Source organism: Sitodiplosis mosellana, unplaced genomic scaffold, assembly GCF_009176505.1.
Source record: "Sitodiplosis mosellana isolate CC-2019 unplaced genomic scaffold, AAFC_SMos_1.0 Smas_scaffold_6197, whole genome shotgun sequence".
Taxonomy (NCBI): Eukaryota; Metazoa; Arthropoda; class Insecta; order Diptera; family Cecidomyiidae; genus Sitodiplosis; species Sitodiplosis mosellana.
In genome coordinates this window covers 3,293,076-3,314,291 of record NW_022601438.1, presented here as the reverse complement: position 1 = coordinate 3,314,291, position 21,216 = coordinate 3,293,076, and the positions used below count along the sequence as shown (strand labels likewise).

The 21,216-nt window shown below is 36.5% G+C and overlaps 6 protein-coding genes across 6 annotated transcripts; 4 read left to right on the top strand and 2 right to left on the bottom strand.

The window, feature by feature from the left end:
• Positions 1-128: 128 nt before the first annotated feature.
• LOC129577286 (modifier of mdg4-like) lies at positions 129-1,372 on the bottom strand. Its single transcript, XM_055464060.1, has 4 exons — positions 1,150-1,372; positions 965-1,052; positions 558-829; positions 129-319 (listed from the first exon to the last, which is right to left on the bottom strand). Exons 1-4 carry the CDS (start codon positions 1,370-1,372, stop codon positions 312-314), a joined length of 591 nt encoding a protein of 196 aa, XP_055320035.1. The 3' UTR covers positions 129-311.
• A 52-nt stretch (positions 1,373-1,424) lies between these two features.
• LOC129577284 (transmembrane protein 43 homolog) lies at positions 1,425-3,407 on the bottom strand. The gene is made up of 4 exons (XM_055464055.1): positions 3,174-3,407; positions 2,803-3,026; positions 2,355-2,727; positions 1,425-2,276 (listed from the first exon to the last, which is right to left on the bottom strand). The coding sequence occupies exons 1-4, from the start codon at positions 3,309-3,311 to the stop codon at positions 1,827-1,829; spliced, it is 1,185 nt and encodes a 394-aa protein (XP_055320030.1). The 5' UTR covers positions 3,312-3,407; the 3' UTR covers positions 1,425-1,826.
• Positions 1,544-10,648, top strand: LOC129577283 (protein SERAC1). The gene is made up of 8 exons (XM_055464053.1): positions 1,544-1,695; positions 4,263-4,550; positions 4,931-7,629; positions 8,294-8,505; positions 8,614-8,886; positions 9,333-9,932; positions 10,036-10,182; positions 10,286-10,648. The coding sequence occupies exons 3-8, from the start codon at positions 7,484-7,486 to the stop codon at positions 10,429-10,431; spliced, it is 1,524 nt and encodes a 507-aa protein (XP_055320028.1). The 5' UTR covers positions 1,544-1,695; positions 4,263-4,550; positions 4,931-7,483; the 3' UTR covers positions 10,432-10,648.
• Positions 10,649-12,732: 2,084 nt separating this feature from the next.
• LOC129577280 (aldo-keto reductase family 1 member B1-like) lies at positions 12,733-15,098 on the top strand. Its single transcript, XM_055464035.1, has 5 exons — positions 12,733-13,210; positions 13,367-13,471; positions 13,569-13,736; positions 13,860-14,411; positions 14,566-15,098. The coding sequence occupies exons 1-5, from the start codon at positions 13,178-13,180 to the stop codon at positions 14,692-14,694; spliced, it is 987 nt and encodes a 328-aa protein (XP_055320010.1). The 5' UTR covers positions 12,733-13,177; the 3' UTR covers positions 14,695-15,098.
• Positions 15,099-15,251: 153 nt separating this feature from the next.
• Positions 15,252-17,897, top strand: LOC129577278 (1,5-anhydro-D-fructose reductase-like). The gene is made up of 7 exons (XM_055464034.1): positions 15,252-15,581; positions 15,692-15,784; positions 15,959-16,040; positions 16,209-16,294; positions 16,443-16,632; positions 16,889-17,247; positions 17,403-17,897. The coding sequence occupies exons 1-7, from the start codon at positions 15,549-15,551 to the stop codon at positions 17,592-17,594; spliced, it is 1,035 nt and encodes a 344-aa protein (XP_055320009.1). The 5' UTR covers positions 15,252-15,548; the 3' UTR covers positions 17,595-17,897.
• A 995-nt stretch (positions 17,898-18,892) lies between these two features.
• LOC129577277 (1,5-anhydro-D-fructose reductase-like) lies at positions 18,893-20,728 on the top strand. The gene is made up of 5 exons (XM_055464033.1): positions 18,893-19,212; positions 19,300-19,392; positions 19,486-19,562; positions 19,630-19,720; positions 19,808-20,728. Exons 1-5 carry the CDS (start codon positions 19,144-19,146, stop codon positions 20,561-20,563), a joined length of 1,086 nt encoding a protein of 361 aa, XP_055320008.1. The 5' UTR covers positions 18,893-19,143; the 3' UTR covers positions 20,564-20,728.
• The last annotated feature ends 488 nt before the right edge of the window (positions 20,729-21,216 follow it).

Genomic DNA, 21,216 nt, shown 5'->3' with positions numbered 1-21,216 from the left:
TCTTTCTAAAAATTCCAATTTGAAGTATTGAAAGAAAGTTTCTTAGATGAAAACAACGATGAGCATCACCATCTTTTCTTAATTATAATTGTACCGTTTTCCTTAGTCATTAGAATAAAATCGGCCCATTTTTGTTAAATTTCTTGATTTTTCAAGGAGATGTATTTTATTTTCAAACATAAAATGCGATTCGGTCAACAGTTTTGCTCAAAATGTTTCTATCTATTCGGTAAATTGAATCAAATGAATTGTCATAATGAATATCTTTATTGTCTTCGATCTGCTTGGTTTCACTCGGCCCGGCCGTACCATCAAACATCTGTAAAAATGCAATAAAACAATACAATCAAAACAATCGATGTTGAATAACCCTTTGACGTTGCAAATTTCGAACAGTAAACATAATATTCAGCTCATATTTGACCAATTGGTGAATTTTTAGTGCATTTTGTACGTAAATAAACCAGCTGGACAAAATCACGTTAAATGATTTCTATCATTATTATTGTAACTTGAAAAAAAAAAATCTATCGACAAATAAATCAATCGAATCTCACCGGAGTCGGAGTCACTCGATGGGAAGAATTTTTCGTTGGACACATTCATTGTCGATGTTACGTTATCGATGTTCCCGTCCAAAGTCACATTGTTGGCCGGTTGCCGTGGTGCTTCTGGTGTATCAACACGTTGAAGATTCAATGCAAACGTTCGTTTGTGATTGGTGTTCTGTTCGGTGGCCTCCACAAGATCGTCAATATCAATGTGCGGATTGATGCCATCAAAACCGTTCAATTTCAAAAACCTTGCTGCTTTGACAAATTCACCAAGACTGTAGGGGAGCAAAAGTTCAGAAAAAAAGTTCAGAAATGAGCAAATATGAACATAGTCCGCGGACAAAATTTGGTAAGAACAATCCATCATTTCATTCCTGAATGGCATTCATTTTTTCTATTCATCGACATACCTGGACGGCGTCATCTGCACCATACCACCATAAATCAATGCAAAAATCTTCAGCACGACATCGGAACGAATGTTTGATAAGCAAACGGCTGCACAACCAAAACAAAAACAACAACAACAAATCATTAAAACATAACCTCTTTCCACCTCATTTCAATTGCGCCGTGCATGTTTGTGTGTACTTACTGATGTGGCCGGGATTTTTGTTTCGCTTGAAAATGTCACGGAAATACGTGGAGCACATGGCCAGCAAAATGCGATGACTTTTGATCTCTTGGCCATCCTCGGTGGTGATAGTCACATCACTGTATTCGTCACTGTTGAAAAATTGCCACAAATCGGCCACAAAACTTTCACCAAATTGTTTCCATTCGATGGTCACTTGTTCTGCGTCCATGTTCACGTCCATCTTGCTGCTGTTGCTAAAATACGATTCGTACTAAAAAAAAAATGCGATGTGCTTATGCTGCAACTGACACACAAACCAAATGAAACGCTAATGACAACGAACAGCAGAGAGAGAGAAGAAGAAGAAAAAAACACTCGCATCACCTAACGGTATTATTTGATTGCACCGGCTGTCACAGTGTGGTTGGCATATGCGATCGGTTTGGTGAAGTGTGAAATGTCATATTTTTTTGGTGGGAAATCGAATCTGCCATTATATTTTCAATTCCAATTAATTTACATTGTTAAAACTATCGAAACCAAAATTGCTACATGTTAAAAAGTGTGAGTGTTTGTTAAAATTCGGCATTTGTCTATCCTAATGACTAGTTAGTTTAAGTTTACAGAACAAAATCCGAATATCATATCAGTTTTGTGTGCATATTTCCATTCGTATGTAAACCGTATGATATTGTCTAATCAATTTGTGTGTTGCCAATTCGATGATAGCTATTGACAATGCTGCGAGCACAAAAGATAAATGGTGATGTGGCTGCAAAGAGCATTCCAAATGCCAGCCACGGTCGAAACAGTAGCCAGCACAGTGCGATAATAATGATGGCAAGAGAGAATGATACCAGCACATTTCCATACAACGGCTGCTGTGGATTCGGTAGCACGATGGCAAACAATCGAATATCGCCCAGTACCACCGTTAATAGGTCCGTTGTGCATGTAGCGGCAAAAAATAGTAGCACCCAACCAATGAACCGTAATGCCCATGCATGTAATTTACGTTCGTAATGTGCCGCAACGAATGACTCTTCAATGGTATGACGTCCGGGCAACAGAATCAGAACCGTTGAATTTATACTCGTGACATACGGCACCAACAGACCATTTTCATACTTTGCCACTATTGTGTACTGAAATAAAAGAGAAAAACGTTCAATTTTATTTTCAAACGAAAAAAAGAAATGCAATGAACCGATCGAGACACATACAAAGCTGCCTTCAATTCCAGCCGTAAGGAATTGCAAGCGAATATCGCCGATTTCAGGGCTGAACACGTCGTTGCAGTGATAATAGAGGCCCGAATGTAATTTTATAGCCGGATCTTCGGGTCGAGTGTCTGATGTAATTTCGATGTAATTGTTGATTTTTGCTTTGGCTTCGGCACCCAACTCATAATGTCCAATCAACACATGATTGGCCGTTTGAATGCGATTCTTGATTGGGAATTCCTTTGGATTCTCATGACCGAGTCGCATGTGAAACAGCGACGAATCAATCACCTTATCTCGCCAATCTTGTGTATAATAATAAGTTTTCTGATCCGAATTGATTATATCAATACTTTGGCCATACACCGATTCACTGCGATAGACAAATTTGCAACAGAATTAATATCCAATTGTGAAATAGCTTAAAAGAATTTGCACAGTAACTAACGTTTCTTCTTCAACCCATTGATACATTTGAACACGCCTCTTCAGTTTAACCGCCTGCACTTGGATATTGTAGTCGGGTTCGGTAAGCGGTTCATCGGTGTACAATTGTGCTATAATATGTAAAAGCTGGCCACTGGCGGCTTTCATGCGATTTTCGTCGATTTTTACTGTTTTTACATTCGACAGCGCCTCATCCAATGAAACTATTTTACGTGCTGTTTGTCGCTAAAGGCCCGGGAAGAAAAAAGAGTTCAGAAAAAAAACGAGCAAAATATAAGCATAGTCCATGCGGACAAAAATTGCTAAGAATAACCCATAATTTGTTTTTTTTGTTTTTTGAATGGCATTCTCTTGTTCAATTCTTCGTCATACCTCATTATTAAGTAACACAAAAACACCGGCTATCGAAAGAATCAGACCAAATACGATGATGAGCCATGACTTTCGGAAATGGTCTATGAAGAGATTTCTTCGCTCAACAAGCGAAACGTACGGTATTCGCCGGTCCATTTTTCCTCCTCTTCTTCTGTCTCTTTTCAGAATCGTCTCATCGATTCATCCACGTCCATCAGCCGAAGCACACACGATTCGCAAAACAAATTTATTTACAGGAACGCAGGAAAAAAAAAAACTATTTCATTAGATAAACATTCGGAATCAGAAATATCTCGAATACAGATTATACGTTGTTTACTATCATTATCGCAAGCAAATGTCATATTAGTGTGAGAAACGTCATCGTCAAGAATGAGTGCGTTTCGTGCTTGCGCATGAAATATATTTAGAAATTGGTATGCAGTAACAAACAAGCGGTTCGGTTGAACGTCGTTTGTCAATCTCTGTTTCTTCATGGATGGTTGCAAATCTCAATGTTCATTTGCTATCGATTGCCAATTTGCCCTCTCAATCAACAAAAAATAAAATCTATACTCATTCATTTTCATATTTCTTCTCGGCTACGATTTCATTTTGATGGGTCGTTGCGTACAAATATGACCACTTTTTTTTGTCAATGCATTAGAATTGCAGAAATCGTATGATCCAAGAGAGAGAGAGAGAGAAAAAATCATAGACTAAACTGAGCGACAGAAGAAAAAAATCCGGTTTTTTCTTTTGCCGTTTCAAGACTTGATTCGTACCTATGCCGTACAATGATGACCCAAAAGCAAATATCTACGCAATTCCATCGGATTGCTGACGATTTCTGTTGTGATGCTATGACGTAATTCGGTAAATTGAACAGGTTTCGATTGATCGTCATCATACGTGAATACTAGATAATCTATTTTTACCTGCCCCGTTCAATTTGTTTACTGTTTTTCAATTGCTATTGTTGCTGCCGATTTTTTTTTCTGTTCAAAATTTTCCCCATACAATTGGTTTGTATTTAAATGTTGACCAACCGATTAGAATGATTCAAATGATTTGTAGCCGTCGTGAAAGAGAGAGTGTGTTTTTCAGATTGCAAAGCAGCAAAAAAGGGGAAAAAAAAGAAATTTTCCAATCATCATTGCGTTTATCATCGCATAGAGCCAAGCGGCCAGAGTGAGAGAGCGAAATTTCATTTCATCGGTCGAGTACACGTTTTCCCGATCAGGCGATCAATTTTTATCAGTTGCTTTCTCCCTTCCTGTTCGCATATGTTTGCGAAGCAAAGAAAAAAGACGGAGTCGACACGAAGAGCCACTTGAAAAAAAAATAGCGTTGCTGAGACTGTCCAATTACCGCATACAATCTAGAATTCAAGCTGTAAGTGATAATTTCTACACTGTATCATTTCAGTTTGTTTCTCGAAAACTGCACGCACAACAATTACATCTCGGGTTTGTTTGTTTTTGCTGCGGAATAATTTGTCGTTTTACAGTTGCTATTTAGTGATTTTGACATTTGATTGGTTTTTTTTCTGCCTTGGCTTTTTAACTTTTAACAGTTAGAATTTTTTTTCTCTTGCATTTTTTTTTACAATATTTGTTTTATGATTGCTGCTGTGAAAATTGTAGTGTGAAAAAAAATCCCTGAATTAATAATCCCACGAATAAATGATCTATTGATATTTGATTGTAAGAATTTTCAAATTAAAACACTTTTTTTTCTCTCTCTGTCTCTGTGTCTCTATCTCACCTCCTTAGTTTTAATCTAGCGCATTGCATGAATTGAACTGGTGCTCACGGAGAGTAGGGGCAAAACTGACCAAAAAAAGAGATTTGCGTGAAACTGGTTGAGATACAATAATTAGCAGCAATCAAAGCAAAACTATCAACCGTTATCAAAGCAAAACCGTGGAACAGATGTGCGGCAATCGAATTATATGTAATGTGAGCAGCGGCAGCAGCAACAACAAAAAAATAACAAATCCCTACTCGCTACTTGTGACACATTCTTCTTGCGTGTGTGATTATATATGAAGCACGATACGCGGCTGAACAGTAACGGCACGAAAAAAGAGAAAAAGAAGAAGAAGGCGTAGAAAAAAAATCACAAATCATTGCAAACCGAATGTGAAATTGTTGTGTTTCAATTTGAATTTAGTCGGTGAAACGAATGAGTCTGACAATGATCGTATTTTTCATGCGCTGAGAGCTATCGTCCACTGTTCCCGTACCCGAATTTTTTTTTCTGACAACCATCATAACGACGGTTAACACACGAATTGAAAAAAAAACGAACAATAAAACGTGCGACCGCCAAACGCGCTAAAAAAAAGTTTCAGTGAAAATAAATCAGTTGAACATTGTATGCTTACACGCTTTAGTTTTTTCTCTTCAAATTCTGAACTCAATTCATGAAGTGAATGTGCGTTATTTTTAGTCACTTTGTTTGAAATTTGTATCGAGTTGTGAACAACGACCGCCGACCATCAAAGTAACGCACGTGATAAACGAATGAGAGGGAAAAAAACCGAAGAAAATGATATGAAAGTGTGAACAGAGTGAGAGAAAAGTAAAACCGATTGAATAACATTTTTGTTTTCTTCGACGGAAAATTGAATGATTTAATGCACTCAAATCGGCGGCGATAAGATTGAATTCAACGATAAGGTTTCACCGACTGCAGAAAAACGCGAAGTGACTCGCTCTCATTCATTAGAAGTTCGTGTGGCAACGGAAAAAGTTCGCGTCAATAGAGCAAGACTATCATCGCACATAGAACGCCATACTGTGTCAAACCCCGAAGCAAACGATCGACCATTTGCTCAATCAACGAAAAGAAGGCTTGTTTTCAATTGAATCAGCTGATTCGTACGGTTTAATTTTGGTCGTCTACCGTTGGAATTTCATGAAAATATTGAATAGTGGATAAAAATACCCGTGCATCTAATGAAATAAACATACACACGCACACACACGCTTTACATTGTATGCATTATTATTTTCGTGTTTGTGCGCGCAGTGCAGTGTTTTTGTTTTGCTTTCGAGTTGCAGCCGCGTGCCGAGAAAGAGATTTTGTAAACACTTCCTATTTACTAAGAAGCAAGTTTATGGTTTGATATTTTATATTTTTCATATTGTTTGTCATACAAACAGAGAGAGACAGAGAGGCACATACACTCACATATCGTACTCAGGCCGATGCCGCCGTGTGATGTTTATTTGTCGCTGCATAAATCAGTTTGATGCGAAAGATTTAACATAAAACACAGTGGTGTACCTGCTGCCCTGATTAGTGAACGGCAATCGTACGATAAATTTAACAGCTCAATTAGATCGAGTATCGAGTGCATCAGGAGTTTAGAATCATACACACGCGCCGAATTGATTCTGAGCAATAATTTTAGTGTTTTTGAAAAAGAAGTAGAAAAACAGTCGTAATAGACAAGAAAAACAAACGGGCAAAGCAAGGAGGCAATATATACCGAACGACGAATGAAATAAAGAAATAATTGACGCAATGAATATGTAAAACATGACTGACGAGCACAACTGAATTATACTGAACTTGGATCCATCCGCGTATCGCTTTGCGCGACAAACTGTGAGAACTTACAGCAATAATTTGCAAGAAAACTGTAATTCAACAATTAGTCTATTAAAAGTCGCAATTGCAAACTGAATTGATCGAAGGAGAGAAAAATAATACCGATATATTAGTTTGAAATTTGTATGGAATAGAAAAATAATAGCAAGAGTCACAACGTCAGTGTTTGATTACGAGATTTGTTTATATTGTCATCGAGAAAGAGAAAACCGACGAAGTTTACCCAAGAAAGAAAGAAAAAAACAACAACAAACAGTGAAGAAGAAAAGACCTTGACCAATCATTACATAAAATTGTGAGTGAAAAAAAGTGAAAAACACGGTCACATACAGTTGAAGGTGGCGATTTCTCTCTTTGACACTCTGCTTCACTTTTTATTATCATCATTATTTATTTATTCATCTCTCAACGACACACCGCAACGAAAAACGACGTTCCATCGATTGTCTGCAGCGTGGTATCTATTGTATATGCCAACGATTTCCAAATAAATTTGTGTAAATATTTTATGAAATAGCGCCGCATCACGTAATAGTTCGTTGTGCATGCAGCGTCGACCCATTAATAAAATAGACCATAATAAGAAGTGAGCATATTTGAAAGAAAAACGCGTGAAGCCTATAGAGGAAACAACATTTAAAAAAAAAAACGCCCAAAAAGAAGAAGAAAAAAACGACGAAGAAGCAGCCGAAAAAAAAACCGAAAGTATGGATTCAATCACAACAACCAATACCATTTCACTGAACTGCGACATTGAAATATCAAACAAAGTGTTGAGCCTCCATGCGAAGCATTTCACGCGACATCACGAAAATCCGCCGCACCACAACAAATATGAACTCATATCGAAAAGGTACTTGGCATTCGGCCGGAATGACGTACAAAAAATCACATGCACACTTCCTTGTAGTTCTAGCATACATTTCGAAAACAGATTCATTTTCAAGCGAAAAAAAAATCGTCACCAACATCAAAAGCAACAATTCTAAACAAATTCATTTTTTTGTTCGTTTTGGTTTTGATTCAAATGTAGAGAAGAAAAAGAAGTCTGAATTTGTTGCTTTAAACGAAGTCAGTGGCATAAACATACACACGAAAAACGCGCGCTGAACCAACGAAACCAGGAAAATACGCATTTTGTAAACAAATTGCTTGCGACTCGAATCAAGCATATCAATGCTCAAGTTGTAAATAAATAAATAAAGAACGAATGCAAGCGCTGTAATGCTTGTAATGTGCAATTTTTGCTTCACTTTCTGTCTTTTGCTCTCGCTCTGGTCTGTGTGTATGAATGTGTTTGGTGGCCATCACTTAACTAAATGCCTTAGCAAATTTAAAAGTCAAGTGAAAAAACAGAAAAAAAAAAACGAATTACGTTAGAATTCTAGTTGGTTTGCGTGTGGTTTGACATACAGCTATTTTTGCAATTTAAATTTCGTTTTTTTTTCTTTCATCATTTTCATATTGTTTCAATGGTTGTGTTATTGTTTTTTCTTCTATTTTATTTTTGTTTGCAGTTGTCAAGATCGAATCAGTTCCTTAGTTAACATTGCCATAGACCTAATATCCTATTTAATAAATTTATGTGCATCATTTGGCTGGCAAACGAAGCACACGATCTACTGTGTGAAGTTCATACGGTTGAACCAGCGTGCTGTGGTGGAGCATTTTAAAAGCATTCGACTGATCGAACACATTAAATCAATTGGCTACAATGTGGTGAAAAATGGTACATTCTTTTTTTTCTCTTTTTTTTTATTTCTCAATATGATTTGACATTTATGATTATGATTATCAAATTCAAAATGGCTTTCGCTTTTCATTTTCTCTCCGTTAGCCCAATTCAAACTATATCCAATCGTCCAAATGATAAGGCGGAAGAGCTATTTCGACGACAATGACTGTAACAATGATTGTAACAATGTCTGTAAAAATGCAATTACGTACGAAAGCACCAACGAAACCAATAACAATAGCAACAGTGGCAACATTAAAACCACACAAAACGATGACGCGGACGAGATAGATAATGTTTCGTTGGAAATTTTGTGGGAACCAAAATGTGGCACTCGTATCACAGCTGATGTTGTTTTCATTCATGGTTTACATGGTACGTATATACCGATGCTGACAACAATGTGCTACGCATGTGTGCGTGTGTTTGTCTGTGTATGTGTCTGCTGTGTAATTGAATATGCATTTTATTAAAATACATATAATTTGCATCGGCTGCAATGATTCAAGCGAAACCAATTTATCAATAAATAAATAAATTCATTCAATTATCGTGCAGTACCATTTACATACGACTGCAACGAATTGACACGCACTTTGAAACCTTACACAATACATATCACACATATAATATGTGTTGCACTATAGGCCGAGAGAGAGAGAGAGAGAGAGAGAGAGAGAGAGAGAGAGAGAGAGAGAGAGAGAGAAAGAGAGATAGGTGGTCCCTCGCTCATTTTCTTTCTTTATGTCTCAATTTACATATAATTATATGTGCGGTAAAATGTTTTGACTGATTTTGGTTTTTCATTTTCATACCGTTAGGATCGAGTGACAGTACTTGGAAACAGGGCGAATGGGTGCATAAACCGCAAACCGCTAACGATAATCGCATCGAAATCATACATCATGAACATAATGCGGAACGTTCGAATCAGCATCTGGATACTCATCATCATTTACACACCGACCCCAAAGACGACAACGATGACCATTTGAATGCGTTCAATTCAAATCCGACTTTGGAATCGTTGTCACAATGTTGGCCTAGAGACTTTCTGCCTCAGGACTTTCCGACGGCTCGCATCTGTGCGATCAACTACGACACAGATCCCCATCTATGGCGTCCTATATGGTATAAATCACAAAAGCGTTCGAGCTTAGCCATTCGAGCGATGAAAATGATTCGCATACTAGTCGAACACAATATTGGCGTTAATCGGCCAATTATCTGGGTGGGCCACAGCAAAGGAGGTTTGTATATCAAGCAAATTATCGTCAATGCACACGAATGCAACGCATACTGGCTATGGAAATCGTCACGTGCTGTCCTTTTCTATTCCGTTCCTCATCGTGGGTCACCTTTAGCCGAACTCAACTTACCACTCCTAACACGTTCCATCGAAATGATTGAAATTCAAAAAAGTTAGTCATAATTGCGATGCAATTCGATTCCATGAAACAAATTTATGAAAATAAATTTATTCTCGTGAACAACAAAAAACTAAACCTCTCGCTATTTTTTCAGATTTTTCCACAATAATAGATTTGCATCGACGTTTCGTAGCATTGTGCCGCCGTGGAATTCTAAATATGGATGTGTTTAGCTTTATTGAAATGAAATTCACCGAATTATCTGTGTTCTATTTGCGAATCGTTGGCGTCGATTCCGGAGGTAATTGCCACTTGAATTTCAATCATTTCACTTGAACCATTAAAATTAAAAAAAAAAAACAAACAAACAAATCGTCATTTTCTCTTCCTCTAATTTTGCTTAGATCCCGGCATTGGTGGCGTCTGCACCGTTCCACTCGATCATTTAGATGTATGCAAACCACGTAATCGTCATTGCTTCCTCTATCGTCAACTGGCCAAAATGATCGAAAGTGCGATACATACACACACTCGTCCTATATTTAGATAAATAACATTCAAAATTTCCATAAGGTCAACCAAATTTTTGGAATGAGAATTTGTGTTTGTATCCATACGAAATCCGATGTTGAATAGATTTTGTTTAAGTTTCTCCGTTTTTAATTATGAAATAAGTGAAAAGTGCAAATCTTTGTAGAATAAGTGCCCAAAAGATGAAACAGAAAATAGCTTAGCAAAAATAAATTGTGTTATTTTGCCTCAGGAAATTCGTTGTTTCGATTTTTATTTCTAATCTCCGTCGTTGATTATTTCTTATCGCTCGTGCACGTGCACATGCACATACATTTTGTGTTCATCTAATATTTCGTTGTGGTTTCTTTTCTCCTTCTCTCTCTCTCTCTTTCACTCCAATCACAATTTTTTTTCCATGGAAATTACTTGTGACCGCAATATATTTATTGAGACATTATTCCACAAAACTGGTGACATCATTCGAATGGCCTGCAGCCAAACCATTTTGCATCAATCATTCGATTGATAGCATGAAACAATTGATTGATAGCTTCAATTGCATTTTTATGCAATTTCAATAAATTTTCCATTGAAATCACTTATTTTAATGATACGCGATGATTTCCGAAATTTTATTACATGCGACGACTGAATGACTCCTAATTTTTGCAATAGACCAAGACAAAAAAAAAACAATTCGGTTTCAAACGACGCTTTCAATCAAACGCACACACACACGCACACACATAATTGCTTCAGCAATTGTTGATTGAATTGGGACTGTATGATATGGATTTCTGATTGCCTCAAGCCGTGGGTCATACGGGTCAATATCGTGGTCAACAGAGATCCGTGTCCAGCAAACCGTATTGAAAATGTTTTGTTTTTTTTCTTTCTAGAAATTCTCATAAATCCTTCGGACGAAATCTTTTAAACATAAATGGTTGTGTTCAAAATGTGATATTTTAATTGTTCAATGGAATATTTGCTGAGCTACCCACATAAATGTTCAAACACAAATGCATTCGTATTTTTGAAAATGACGTTATAATCATATGAAAAAAAAACGCTAAGGCTATTCAATATTTTTTTTAACCTGAATTGGTGGTAAATTTGTGGGGAATTGTCCGTTTAGCCATCGAATATATCGTTCGATATATGCTTGAAAATATTTTTGTCTTTCGGCAATAAATCTTTGTTCAACTGGTTTGGTTCCAACCAAAGTTATGGTAAATTCCAAGATTTTCTCACCTCAAATTCAATAAAAAACCAATTAAGTGATGTTACGATGCAGAAATATTGTGTATGCGTCAATGTGAAAGTCTAAATGAATTTACCTATTGACTATGAACAGAGAATGTTTGATGTTTATTATCGGTGGATACGAAAATCATCGAGAAGTAACTATGAAAAATGTAGATGTCAAAAGGAATCATCACTTTATCAATCAACACTATTAATAGATACTATTTGATTGTGTCAAACAAAGTTGGAATATTCTGACTTTGTATTCACGTGGAGTGTCTTGAAGGAAAAAAATCGATCGTTCCGTGTTTTCTCTCGTTAAACGGTTCGCACGTGTTTGGTCTCGGCGCCAAACGATCAAATTGGAAGTGTGGAGAATGTCTCGTTAGAAAGTGGACCAGTTGGATTGATGGCTGCTGATTGATTGAGTGCAAGAATCCACGAGCTGTTGTTGTTGTGTTTTTGTTTTCAATTAAAAGTAATTCAATCAACATGTCAATGGCATAAGACCTTTGCTCAACCACAATAAGAACGAAAACAAAAAATCGCCCATAAAATTGGCTATACCCATTTTTGTGCAAAATAACCGCACACAGAAATGATAAGATCGAATCAAATCTTGGTTAAAAATTGTATGCATTTTATTTTGATTCATAGAGACCAAGCTAAACGGCTGTTGTCTTTATTTTTTCTGCTTCGCTCTCTCTCTCTCTCTCTCTCTCTCTCTCTCTCTTCGTCTGTTCAAGTGGCAATTTATCTTTCAAAGCAATAAGACACCAACATGGTTTTATACGCTTAGCACATTTAATCGGCAATTATAATCAGAAATTGTATTTCTCTCACGATTTAAAGCCCTACTCCTCTCGCATAAACATACAATTTCGGTGCTGCTGCCGCTTCTGTGTGTTTCATTTCAATTTCGTTATTTTTTTTTTCATTTCGAATATTTTGTTTTCTGCTACGTTATTTTTTTTCGTTTTTAAAATTCCAGCAACAGAAAACACTTTATTGGACAGAATAGCAATGGAAATAACACAGCAGTCTGGTTTGTTTGTTTCTTTCTTTTGGGGGGATAAAAGTCTCAACGACGACTTCGCATTTGAATCAGTACAGTCTTTCAAATTTTTTCGATACCAGAAGTGTACGTGCGTGTGAGTGTGTCGGTGCTTGTATGTGTGTACGTCTTGAAGTGCGTTTTCATTGAATGGTGTGCAAATCTCCCGTTTTTTCTCACTTTTTGAATAATTGCGTGCATAAAAAAGCGTGTACAGCATTGGAGTGCTGGCTAACTCTAAATCAGTTCCATTGTTCAAAGTGTGTTCATTAGACGCTAAATTTTCGTGCCGATATAATCTCTATCCAGTAGCTTGTTTGCTAGCGTGAAGAAAAAAACAACAGCATTTAAACCGATTATTTTCCGTTTGAACTGAATCGCAACGAAAGGTTCTCAATTCAAAGAAAAGATAAAAAAAGAAGTTATTACTGTGTTATTCGATTTTTTGTTGCATCACTTTGTGTAGAAGAAGCCATCAAACAAAATGCGATTTGTTATCGTAGCCATTTCATTTTTGGTAGATACCCTTTTTCGTTCTATTTTATTTCAATAATTTATTTATTGTTTTTTTTTTCTTCAAATTTTTGAAGAATATTCGTGAAAATGAATTTTAGTGCAAAATCGGTCTGTGCAAATTATTCACCAGCACGATTTTTATATTCATTGATTATAGATATCAGTGTACTGTGTACCGTATTATCAACAGCCGATTTTCGCGCCCGTGGTTCAACTCAACAATGGTAATACGATGCCGATCGTTGGCCTCGGAACATATTCCGTAAGTGGTGTATTTTACTAGCGAGTTCCACTCTGCCCGGAGTAATACGTCCTAATCGGTTTTCCTCTCTGTGTTGTATTCAATCCCGTTCGACTAGTCTTTAGGCGGACAATGCGAACAGGCAGTGAAAGATGCGATCGATGTCGGATATCGACATATTGATACGGCATATCTCTATGGAAATGAAAAAGAAGTGGGAAATGCAGTACGAGCGAAAATTGCAGAAGGTGTAATCCGTCGTGAGGACATTTTCATCACAACAAAAGTCAGTAGTAAATCTGTGTTAAACGGTTTCAATTTATCAATTAGTCAGTTTGAATAGAATAAGGATTTTAATGAGCGTAATCTTTTTACGATAAACTGAATGAACTTCTTGTGTCTTTCAAAGCTGTGGAACACTTTCCATGAGCCCGATCAGGTGCCGTTTGCTTTCCAGAAATCGCTTGATAATTTGGGATTGGGCTACATCGATTTGTTTTTAATGCATTCGCCGGAATCGTATCATCGCATAGCTAAAGCCGGTTTAACCCATGCTCCACAATCCATCGAAGATATCGAACTCTTTCCAAAGGATGCTAGCGGCCGAGTGCTGACGTCCAACGTTGATTTTATCGACACTTGGAAGGCGATGGAACAACTGATGAGTTCGGGCCTTGTTCGAAGTATCGGCGTATCAAACTTTGAAATTCCACAAATTCAACGACTCGAATCGGTTGCTCAAATCAAACCAGTTGTCAATCAAATTGAGTGTCATCCAAATAAAAACCAGCGTCCAACCATCGATTATTGCTCATCCCGTGGCATTGCAGTCACAGCATACTCTCCTCTTGGTAAGCCCCACGAGGCCCATGGCAAACAAATCGCTATAAAAGATCCGAATGTTCAAATTATTGCCGCACGGTACAACAAACAACCAGCCCAAGTCATTTTGCGCTATACGGTAAGTATTTTTGTTATCATATCGCTGTCACCCGTTGTATGCATCGCTCGTGTGTCTCTGTGTGTGCTTGTGTGCAATATCAAAAAAATACCTGTATTGAAATGGAATAATAATCGTGTGCCATGTCTTTTTTTTGCATCATTTATATGCGTAGGTCCAGAACGGCGCTTTAGTGATACCCAAATCGACGCACAAAGAACGGATCGCCGCCAATATTGACATTTTCGATTTCGAACTAGATGCCCACGAAATGGAATACCTGAACTCACTGAATGGCCAGTAAAATAATGCGCTTTATTATTATTTTTTATTCCTTTATTTCTTCGTCGCCGCGAAATGTCTTTTGTGTGAAAAAAACCAGCAAAATGTGAAACAGAAAAAAAACTCACGTAAAATTAAACGATACGAAACTTAATTAACGCTGTTGCTCTTGCTTTGGCTGCTATACAATATAGCAACGATGCTAACCGATTCCAAGCCAATATTATTATTATTATTAGTTGGTTTTCATTTTACAAAAATATAAATCGTTCGTAGCTTTTAGATTCTTTGTTTGCTAGAAACCGGTTTCCTTTTCCATTGTATCTTCGAACTTCATCTCTCTCTCTCTGTGTGTGTGTGTCTTCTTTTTTGCTGTTGTTCGTTTAAAATAAAAAATTTATGCAAATTTACTTGCAATAATCATAATCCAGCTTTGTTTTTATTATATCTCTTGTTTTGTTTTAAATGCTTTTCACAAATTAAACGAAAACCTCGGAATTATAGTAGCTTTTTTTCTGTTTTTAATTTTTTTCAAAATATTTTCTTGATCTCACATTTAGTAATTGTTCAAATAAATTGAATGTTCTATCTATTCGTTGAGCATATACGAGAAGAAAAAGAAGAAGAAGGAAACAACACCGAGTGGCAGTGAGCATCAAGGTAGCCGTCATGGGCCGGCTGCTTGTTTCTTTCTTCGCTTGTTGCTCTTCTTTTTTAGCAAAGTGATAAAAAGACGCAATCGAGAAAAAGACACATCAGTCTAGGTCGGTGATTATCGGCGAATAGAAGTACACAGAGTGCAATTTCATTGTGATTGAAATTTTATTTTTCTGATTTTATTCTGTTTTTTCTTTCGTTTGCTTTTTGAATGCTACAATGCGTCTGATAAGCGTGACTATTGGAATTTTGGTGAGTTGATTTGATTTCATGTTAGTTTTATGTTGTTGTTGTTATTGTTTCAATTTGCGTGAATTTTGAATAAAACAGTTGGTATTTTTGTTACATATTTTCAACAAAAGGCATTAATTGTCTGTACCACAGCAAAACTTGCTCCAACCATTCGATTGAGCAGTGGCTATGATATACCTGTCATTGGACTGGGAACGTTTGAGGTAAGAAAATTATTTTAACGATTTCGAGTTTGGGAAATGAATTTAAACAATGAAGTTGTTTCAAATTTTCATCAGTCAACACCAAGGCGATGTTGATAGATGATTTTTACAACAAAGTTATGAATTTTATTGAAAAAATGAAAAAAAACAATTTGGTCTATTTTATTTTTCCAGTCTACAGCAGGCGATGCGGAACAAGCTGTTAAAGATGCAATTGACGCTGGATACCGCCACATTGATACCGCATTTTTATACGGTGAGTGTGTGCCCATCGTGTTCTATCGAACCATCATTATTGTCAATGATCTCCAATGCTCTGTAATTCATTCACCCGGCATATTCGATTGATTAAATTCGACAAAACTCATGCATTATCCCACTCTCACATACAAACCACTTACTCTAATTCCATTTTTCGATGCAGGAAACGAAGTGGAAGTGGGAAATGCAATCAGGGCGAAAATCGACGAGGGAGTAATCAAGCGCGAAGACATTTTCATAACTACAAAGGTAAAAACATTGACTCATTTCAAATAAAGCGATTGAAATAAAATAATCTGGAAAATCATCAAAATAAACATTTAAACGAAAAGTCAAAAAAAAGAAAAATGAAAAAATCAACATTTCTACAGTCATAATTGAATTCCTCTTTATTTAGTTGTGGAGCACCTTTCATGAGCCAGAACAAGTGGAAAAGGCATTCCAACGATCATTCGATAATTTAAATTTGGGCTACATTGATTTGTATTTAATACATTATCCAGTGTCTTATCGTCGTGTTCTACAAAATATTCGTTTGCCCTCGGATGATGTGAATGCATTCTACGTTTTCCCAGTTGATAAAGATGGTAAAACTGGTGTTCGATGCACATCTTTGATTTTTAATCGGCCTGATCTTTTCTTAACGCTTTTAGTAGAAAATCTGTTCTTGAAAACGCCAAAAATGCTATGTAACTAACAGTATTTTTCTATTTCTCTCTACCCAACCCTCTTTCTCTCTTTATTACTCTCTATCTCTATCTTTATCTCTCACTCTCCTTTTCTTCTCACTATTCGTTTAATTAAACTTGGTCATAATGAGTTCGGATCTATTACACACCGCAGGTAAAAGTCAAACAACTGACGTGGATTATGTGGACACATGGCTGGCAATGGAAAAGCTCGTACAAAGTGGTCGTGTGCGTAGCATTGGCATATCGAATTTTAATAGTGTGCAAACGGATCGAATTTTGTCAATAGCAACCATAAAGCCGGTGACAAATCAAATCGAATGTCACCCAAATCTCAATCAACGCAAATTGATCAATTTCAGTGGACAGCGTAACATCACAATTACAGCATATTCGCCGTTAGGTCGACCTCATACACAAAGTGGCAAGAAATTGGCTATTTCGGATCCAAAGGTCTTGGAATTGGCACAAAAGTACCGAAAGACACCAGCTCAAGTAGTTTTACGTTATACGGTACGCAAACGTTTTTACAAACATGTACTTTAGTGTCGAATTCATCAACAACTTTGTTTGTATCATTTGTCTCATTTGTCGTTTCGGAAAATTTGAATTGAAACAGAAGAGAGAGAAAAAATGTGATTGTAACCTTTTTTTCTCCCCAATTTTAGCTACAAAATGGAGCCATCATTATACCCAAATCCACTAATAAGAATCGCATACAAGAGAACTTCAACATTTTCGACTTCGAGCTGAGCGATACTGACATGCAAATCATGCACGATCTGAATAATAATTATCGTCTAATTAACTTTGAAAGCGACAAAGACAATAAAAACTATCCGTTCAACATAGATTTTTAGGTTCGGAACGTGAGCCGCGCGACTTTGCCGTTCAGTCATGAGTTGAATGCTGCGTACATAGTCTTTATTTTTGGTTTTTCTTTCCTCCACACACACACACACACACACACACGTCCATACATCAAATTGAGTATCGCATATTTTTTTCAGAATTGATTGAAATGCACACGTGTATTAAATGTGGGAACAGGTTTAATTTCTTCATCGGTCGCGCAAATACATTCAACCGTTTAGTATTTTTTTTTGTATGTTAGGTAACTTTTTTGGCTTCAATCAATAAACTACTTTTTTGAAAAAAAAAAACTTTCTACGCCAATATTTGGTTGTGTTTTTTTTCTTCTGCTGTCACTCCGTTCTGTGAGCTTAATAAAAAATCTTTTAGACAATATTCAAATTTCGGATTGAAAAGGGGAATGAATGAAATAATGATTTCGGTTGCTGTTGTTTTTGTTGTTGTTGTTGTTGTTATTCAATCCACATTATGTAATATTGTTTATACGTTGATCAATATTGGCTTAACATTTATCCCTCGTTCACATTTGACGATCAACATCAGTTCGGCTCACCGTTATACATTAATGGCAAATGGGCTCATACCAAATCCGTTCATGTGGTCACGCCGATTTAATCACATTCACATTACATTACAGTGCAACAATTATATGGCATTCTCTAGACTCGAATTTAGTGTTTTTTCTTCTTCTTTAGGTTTGACTTTTTTGTATGATGTTAAAAAAAACTCCGACTTTAAAATTGTATTCCAATTGCAGTATCAACAGAAGCATAATAACTCAAACTGAGGCGCTATGAAACTATACATTTTTTACCTCTGTGATGTTGACCAAGTGCTTGGTATAAGTTAATTATAATAATTGTGCTTGAAATAATGACTTATCGTAATTTCGAAGAAATTGTTTAAGAAATGTGTGCGAAGCCAAAGAACCTTCCCCATTTTAAAAGTTTTTCTACACTATTTTTTACACATCGTCTCCACTTGCATTTAGTTTCCATTACATTAGATACACTTTGACCGTTGAAATCCAATGGAAGTGGAGAATAGTTGAAAGCTGCCGCTTATTCTTTGATCATCAGCCGGTCATTTGATTGAATATTTACTGAATGAAATGAAAAAATAAAATACGAAATAAACTTCAGTTCAAAAAGCCAACAATCGCACAAAGCCAAGACAACAACAATTTTCTTGTTTTATAAAATCTCAAACCTGTTTGGAAGAGATTTTGTGATTTCGGTGAAAATCAAATTTGCCATATCAAATGCGCGCGCTCGATTGTGACAGCACAGCATCAAAGTAATTGGTGTGCACACTTTGTATTCTATCGCTTTGTGCGTTAGTCGTGCGCTCTACTCTTCCAGAGCAGCAACATTGAAATAGCAAATCGTGTTACGTCTAAACGACCAGCGGTTGACCTTCAGTCATTTGCTGTGTGTTGTGCTTCAACGCGAGTTTTGTTGAAAAGTTATCGCTTCGTTCGGTGTGTGCGTGTATGTTCTTTTTTAATCGATTGTAAATTTTTAAGTACTTCGAAAAATGCTCTACCGACAAATATATCCGGGTCATTGGCTGCTGATGATCATCATCTCAGCCACGCTATCGAATGTAAGACACCTATTTTTGTTTGTAAATAAAATTATGAAAATATTTTGATCGAAAATCCAGTGATTATAGTTATTCGTTGATTTGTAGTTTTTCATCGCTGCTGATAAACCCATATTTGCGCCAACGATTCAGTTGAACGACGGACATTTGATTCCAGCACTTGGGCTCGGCACAAATCAGGTACCATATCTCATCAGGTGTATGTTGTGTATCGGATGTTCAGATTCTGTTTTTGTTTTTCATTTGGTTGACAACGTTTTTGGCCGAACGTAGGTGAAAACTGCAGAGGGTGAACAAGCTGTTAAAGATGCTATTGATATTGGATACCGTCACATTGATACTGCATATTTGTAATTACATTGATTTAAAATATTCGGACGAAATAGAATCGGCTAATCATCTTGTTTATTTTTCTAGGTATGGCAACGAAAAAGAGGTGGGCAACGCCATTCGAGCCAAAATTGCCGAGGGTGTTATCAAGCGCGAGGATATTTACGTTACGACCAAGGTATGATGAATGGTTTTGCTTGTGATTTTAGTCAGACTCTTTCTCTCTCGATTATGAAATCCGAAATTGAAACTATATCATCAACAGCTTTGGAACACATTCCATGAACCGGCCATCGTTGCAAAAGCATTCCAAAAATCGCTTTACAATTTGAACATCAGCTATGTCGATTTGTACTTGATACATTTTCCAGTTGGCTATCAACGTATCAGCAAAACAACCAATTTGACGGCTAAAGAGATTGATGATGTTCAAATTGATGATATCAATCCATTCCCGCATGATGCAGATGGAAAATCACTCGCTACAAACGTAGATTACTTGGACACGTACAGAGCCATGGAAGATTTGGTGAAAACTGGATTAGTGCGTAGTTTGGGTGTATCGAATTTCAATAGTCAACAATTGGATCGTTTGATATCAGCGGCGAACATTAAACCGGTTGTCAACCAAGTGGAGTGTCATCCAAATCTCAATCAAAACAAGCTCATTGCATTTGCCAAAGCAAGAAATGTAACAATCGTAGGGTATTCACCCTTGGGCCGTCCAAGTGCCGGCAGTGATCCAAATATTGCAATTAAAAATCCAAAAGTTCAAGAATTGGCCGATAAATACAAGAAAAATCCCGGTCAAATTATACTGCGTTTTGCTTATCAAAATGGTGTGGTTGCTATCCCAAAATCCACAAACAAGGAACGACTCCGTGGAAACATCGACATTTTTGATTTCAGCCTCAGCAACGAAGATATGGAGATCTTGAACGCTCTCAATGATAATTCACGGTTATTTAAAGTAAGCAATGCTAAAGATCACAAATACTATCCATTCAACGCCGAGTTTTAGATTGGATATGCTATACTCTACACACGATGAATTTTGAACTCAATGACATTTTTCACATTTCATTTATGCTTTTACTTTGATTTTCGATAACATTTTGATATGGAAAATTTACCTTTGTATGTGCAAAAGAAATCTTTTCGAATAAAATTTATTTCCCAATTTTTACTGCAAAATGCGTTTTCTTCTATTGTCTTCGAACCTTTTCGAGATATTGAAAAGAGTAAAAGAAAAATGTTTTTTTCTGACGTATATTCATTTCCATTTTATTCATTTATTTTCTTTTTTTGTGTGTGTTTACTTTTGCATCGAACAAATACAATTACTCTCAGCTCTTAATATGTTCGTTCTTGATCAGAATCGTTTAAATTCATATATGTTTTCTTGTTAAAAGTTATAAAAAATATTGTGAATACCACTCGAATGGTAGAAAAAAGAATAATTAGAGAAAGAGATGAAAAATCAAATGTCATAGTCTTATTTGAAGCTCGATTCGTTTGTGTTGTGAATGTATTTTTTTTTTTCAGAAAAAAAAAAGGTTTTGTCGTCTTTTGTCTCTTCTCATGTTTGTGCTTGATGAAAAAGCAAACTTGTTTCTTCGCAATGGATCTAGCTATCATTGCGGTTTTACGTTTTTTTCTCTCTATTTTGACTGG